Source organism: Rattus norvegicus, chromosome 11 (assembly GCF_036323735.1).
Source record: "Rattus norvegicus strain BN/NHsdMcwi chromosome 11, GRCr8, whole genome shotgun sequence".
Taxonomy (NCBI): Eukaryota; Metazoa; Chordata; class Mammalia; order Rodentia; family Muridae; genus Rattus; species Rattus norvegicus.
This window is the reverse complement of record NC_086029.1, coordinates 57,596,110-57,602,109: the sequence shown is the minus strand read 5'-3', so window position 1 is coordinate 57,602,109 and position 6,000 is coordinate 57,596,110. Positions and strand designations below refer to the sequence as shown.

General features: G+C 40.5%; 1 protein-coding gene across 50 annotated transcripts in view; it reads left to right on the top strand.

Moving 5' to 3' along the window:
- The first annotated feature begins 4,120 nt into the window (after nt 1–4,120).
- The window catches only part of Abi3bp (ABI family member 3 binding protein), a 216,708-nt gene continuing 214,828 nt past the window's right edge, over nt 4,121–6,000 (top strand). For all 50 annotated transcript variants that reach the window (XR_010056273.1, XR_010056272.1, XM_017598136.3 and 47 more), the window contains exon 1: nt 4,121–4,326. Coding sequence is in view for 48 of the 50 variants with exons in the window: in XM_017598136.3 (XP_017453625.1) it covers nt 4,248–4,326 (79 nt within the window). In the remaining 2 variants the exon portion in view is untranslated. The remainder of the gene's footprint in view (nt 4,327–6,000) is intronic.

Genomic DNA, 6,000 nt, shown 5'->3' with positions numbered 1-6,000 from the left:
TCAAACTTAGAGATGGACCATTTAAAGACCACTTTGTCTTTCCAGGCCAAAGGAAAACAATTTCATTCTTTTATAAGAAGTTGCTACTTACCTTTCATTCTTTTACAAGTAGTAGTGATGCCTGAAGCTAGGGGTCAGGACGCCTTCAGACAGATTAAAGAAGGACTCAAACACTTGAGTACTTTGCTCTGCTCTGTAAAGCACGTGAGAGAAAGTTTCATGCTCTGGCCAAGTGTACCCTCACTGGAGCAGATGCTTGTCCAGTTGGATCATAAGTCTTGTTTAGCACAGTAATTATAGACATGAGATTTGGGCTGAAAAGCAGAATGCTGGGTTTCCCATTTAGAATGAGTCACATTAAAAGTATTTTTATTAGCATCCTTAAAAACCACAGCATACCTTCACATGTTATTAATTGCAAATGTATATAAGCTTTTAAAAAAAATCCTCTACCATCATTTTTAATGTACTAGAGTCTAAAAATAGTGGACTAATAGGTTAAATTTCTGCAAAGAACTTCCAAGTTTTGAAAGATTTATATATAAGTTTCAATTCAAGTCTGGGAATTTGTATTGAGCAATTAAAAGACCAGCACGGAACGACTTAAAAACCATAATACCTACTTAGGTCTGTGTTCTAGACGTCCTCTAGACTCATGCATTTCATTCCCATCTCCCAAGAGAGTACATGTATGTTGAGGCTCTGTGGCTATTGTACCAAATTCCATTAGCATCTACGGTTTGTAGAAAGGAAAAACAGAGAGCAGGTCCACAGGTTCCAACTCACCATGCATGACACTTTCCCGACACAGCTCCTGTGCGTGGGGACAGTTGGCTGTACTTTACCTTGCTCCAGAAGAAATCAACACAGCTTACAAAGTCACATAAATTAAAACTCTGAGTAAAATAAGCAAGAAATAAGGGTGTGTGTGAAAAGTGGAGCCAGAAATGATGCTAACAAATGCACATCATAACCTATACACTTATTGTGGGTGGGGATAAATTTGGCACTGGTTTTCTGGGAATCTGACAAGAAAGAGAAACCTGGTTACAGTGCTCCAGAGATAAACACAGCTGCTTAGATGACTACTTAGAACAGTTTTGGAGAGAAAAGTAGTCAGAGGCTTTCTGTAGTGTTGCAATAATGAGAACGTATATGGTTCAATAAGCAACATCTAGCAACACAGGGCACCCTGTGAGAGTCCAAACTAATTCTTACAGTAGACTTCAACGTGGGCATTAAATGAAGCATTCTGCTAAAGCAAGATCTAATAAAATATTTGAAAGTCTTCCAATTATTGTAGGATCTGCAAAAGCCTGAGATTTTTACCATATGCACAAGTAAGCACTCGTTTGCTCATGGATGCTGCTGGCATGAGATGCAAGATTCCTGGGTTAAAGACAAAGGCCAGCATATTACTCATAGCAATAGCAATAGCTTGGATATTGTTTTCGTCAGAGCTTAGACTCCTAGTCTCTATAGAGCAATATGAATAATAGATGATACCTGTATGTGATGTGGGTAATATTACAGAACATGAACAAATCTTTAAGAAAGGCGATGACATGCATTCTGTTTGCTCTACAATGACATAGCCCTGCCCTCCAAAGCTATTGCAATATACTTTTCTGAGGAGGAAGTCTAACATAGGAAGTTGGTGCCTCTGCTCATAAAATCTGCAGAAACAAGAGGTTCCTCAGAGAACTGACTTTTAACAACTCTCTGTGCTCCAGGGCTCTCTGCATTAACCTAGGACTAACTTCAGAGAATTCTTAGGCATCTGTGAGTTGTATGACCTTTGACATTTACTTTGCATGTCCCCATTGCACTTCTAGACAGTGAGGATGGGGTCAGCAAGACACAGATGACCTATATTTTCAGAAAAGCCACAGTTAATTATAACATTTTGTGTTTCTCATATAACTCTTCCTAAAGATTCTTTTGACTTATTTTGTCATTAATATTAGTGACAGTGAGTTTGGTAGTCTCCTACAAGTATCTAGAGTTTGGTGTTTTTCCATTTTCAAGTAAGACAGTGTCTTAAATAGTTGTTCTTTAGTGAAGATGAAGAAGCCAAATGGAGTCACACAAATAATTTCAAAGTCATCTCCACTAGGTCCAGGGTCAGGTTCAATATTTCCTTAAGAATAGCCTAAAACCTTCCTATGATTATGTGATCCAAACCCCAAGGTCTTACTCATGTGAGAAAGGATATGTTCATCTTGTTTGTATTGGGACTCTAAAGGCAGAAAATTTTCTAGTCATTAGAAGATGAAATGAAATGTCCTTTGTGTGAGGTCCCTTCTTCAAACCAGTCCCCCTCCCTGGCCTGAGTCCTTATACTGCCAGTGTGTCTGTTGAGTTCGTGTTTGTCCTACTAGCTAGAATATCTTTTCCTGACAAAATTCTAGAGGTTGACCTCAATTTAATTAGTGTCCAGTTGGTTCCAAGCAGAAAATAATAACATCTAACACTGACTGGGCTTCATATTTCACCAACGGAGTTATAATCCTGAATTGCACTACCTAAGACTCCCACCAACCCCTTACTGTTTTGACTGAAGGGTCTTCTTCACAATATTTCTGCTAGGTTTGTTTCCTTTGAAATCTGTCCTTTCCTCTAATACTGTGGTCTTGCTCTTGTAGCTTGGTGGCTATGGGCTATAGACACAGAGCCTGGAAGGGTGAGTCTGAATTCAGGTTTGAGAGAGCTGCTTGTTCAATCAAAAAATGGAGCTGAAAAGGACTTGTTAAATACCCTACCCCCTTCCAAGGCCAGTGCCAGAACATTCCTATGGTGAGGGCTCAGGCTGCCAGAAACAGATGCCCTGAACCTGTGCTTCCGCTCACGTTTTTGGAAGGATGCACTGTCTCTTTTGGGAAGCCACCCCATCGCGCTTTCTATGACCGATGTCATTCTACTTCCCTCTGACTGACTTTGGCTTAGTTACAGCAACTGCTGAGAACAGCTGTACCCAAAGACTGCCTATAAACAGAGTTACTCAGAGTACGGTGTGAACCCAGCTGTCCCAGCAGTGTCTTGTATTTGGGGCAACGTGATGTCGCAGAAAAAGGCATACACAGGGACTTTACAGATAAACGCTGTTGCTGAAATTCTTCTTCATTGAGGGCTTTGCTGTTGTTGCCGTTTGTTATTGCTTACAGTAAGGTGTGTTTTCTGAACACTATGGGAAATAGAAAAACGCTGCTGTCGAATTTACAAAACCGGCGCCGTCCTTTGTTTTTGTTTGCGTGCAGGTGCGCCTATGTGTTTGTATGTATGTGCAGGTGTGCGTGGATGTACTTGTATACCTGTGTGTCTAAGAGCCTCTGGAGGTCAGAGGCTGACATTCGGTGTCTTCTGCAGGTTCTCTCACCCTTAGCTTTTGAGGCAAGGCGTCTCGACCTCAGTGAGGCTGGCTGCACTGTAAGTCTCAGGGCTCCTCCTACCTCAGTCTCCCCTAGAGCTGTTCCTTGTTCATGCTGTGATGCTTGGCTTTTTATGAGGGTAATAGGATCTGAACTCAGATCCTCATGCTTGAATAGCAAGCCATGTTACTAGTTCTCATCCTTCTTTAGATTTTAAATTTAGTAAGGCTGACTAGATGGCGATAGTGCCATGACTTACTTTAATGCTGCCATTGCTTATTTATGCCATGACAGTGGGACTCTTTCTTGTGTGTATATGTACACAGTGTATAACTGCACAGCTTAGGACTCTCTTGAAGTTCCTCATAACATTATAGCTTCACAATTGTTCAAAGTATATTTTCATGATTTTACTTCCATTTAAAGGAAGGATTGGATTGGTTTCCTGGCTAATTAAAAAACAGTTTCTTAATAAAATTGCATTTTATCTTTTAATGTTTTGATGGGTTTAGGAATGATTTTTTTTCCTTTAAACTAGTTCATCAGATGTTTCAAAGCTGCCTGAGTAGTTCTCTCATGAACACAGATTGGTCATACTTTCAATTCTTATACCGAGGGGAAAGAGAAGAGGCAGGCAGTTGCAGCGTTGCAGAGGGAAATGTGATGATATGTTTTTGCTGTTGTGCCTACTTTTTTTTTTTTTTTGAGTGTGTGGGAAAGGGTGTGATGTCATCTTGTCTCCACCCCCTGTGAGTAAGCCCACAGCAGAGCTCAGAGCAGCCTCCCTCCTCTGTCAGTGGAGGACGTCCACTTAAATGCAGTTCCAGGGTTGCAGGGCACCCAGCCGCATCACTCCCCGTGTGAGCAGGCAAATGCAACATGCTCTCCAGCCTGGGGTGTCTACTTCTCTGTGGAAGTATTGCACTTGCTCTGGGAAATGCACAGAAATTGCCAAAAGGCAAGTAGCTGGGATGTTTTGTGTTTTAAAAGTAAGATTAAGAGTTGCTTGGTTTTAGCTGTTGATATGAAATGTGATCTGCTGTACAATATGGGGGAATGGACTTATTCTGCAGAGGGTCAAAGGTCCTATGTGTGCAGGGGCGACTAAAGTCTTGTTTTCTCTCCCACCCCTGTTATTTACTTTGTGAGCTCAGCTCCTCCTAACAGCTTCTAACGGAGTATGTTCACACGAACTAAAGTGGTGGAGTTCAGTATTTGCAAACTACAGCATTTGTCTATCAAATCAGATTATGTAAACTTCTCTTGTGGTTTGTTAGAGCTAATGGTGCTTTTAGCCCTGTCCACAGAGACAATGGAGAGTGGCTTGAGCTCTGGGGGTAGCTTGTTCTGCAAACTGGAATCGTTTGCAAGTCTCAAACATACCTGTGGGGTAGGGGCTGAGGGAATCTAGATAGGTCAGACTTAAGTACAGTCTCGAGCTAAGTAGCAGACACGGCTCTCCAGTGGAGTTTGGCAGAGAATTTGACTTGCTGGACAGGACACTCCCCCTTCTCTTGACTAAATTGTTTATTTTAGTGCTGGTATTCTGTTTACAAAAGCCATCAAAAGAGAAGTAAATTTTCTAAGTTTAGACCCTAGAAGTAATCTTTGGAACTCATTAGCACTAAATGTGGAGCTTCTTCCTGGTCCTGTCTGTGAACATAAATGTTGTGTGGATTTTTGCTTTTTCGAAGAGGCACATTAGGTCTGTGGAGGCTTTTTATGACTGCAGACTGCTGTAGTCAGCAGGATTATTAAAAAAAAAAAACAGGCTGGAATTTACGGTACAGTTAGGCTGAGAAATCCTAGAGGGTAAGCCTAGCACACAGACTCATCCAAACTGAGTCTGAAAGAAAAGCCTGTCCGGAAGAACACTGAGAGGACATGGCTGTGTCCTCTCTCTGTAGAGTTCGGTTTAGGATCCTCTTGTCTCAAATGCAAAGCCCCCCACTCCCACTCAGTAAAGGGAAACTTGAATCCAGAAGGCTGAAGCATTTGTCTAGATAGTAGCTCACATGAGGATGGGAATGGTGGCAAAAGGCAGAGGAAACCTCAATTCTGATCAAATGATTATACAAAGAAAAAAAAATATCAAATACCCTTAGGTTTTCCTTCTTCCACAAGTTTCTTTCCTTGATCATAATGCGCTGTGACTTAATCCATAACTAATTGTTCACGTTGATGTAACTTTTAAGATCTTTGACATTTGAAAGGAGCCGGTAGCATTTTTCAGTTTCAAAACTTGCAGGTGTTTTTACTTTACTCTGTATTTACTGTGTAAGGATGGCAGACAAATGTGGTTACTACAGAATTAGGTAAATTCCAAGTGCCTTAAATTTCCCGTTGTCATCATTAGATATAGAACTTTTGGTACAAGTTGCCTTTTTTGTAGTGATAAAGAAGAATATATAGTTGTCAATACTTGGTACAAAACTTTTGCCTCTTTTCTTTTGCCAATCAATGGTTTGCATCCAGGTTTGTTTTGTAATGTTTTAATAATCTATAGTTTTGGTTAGTCTGAACAAAATACCAAATTATAACTATTATAAAATAAATGGTAAATTTCTTTGATTTTCTTAAAAGCTATTGAGGAAATTTCTTTCAGTTGGTCACCTTTGTTAACATGTGTTCC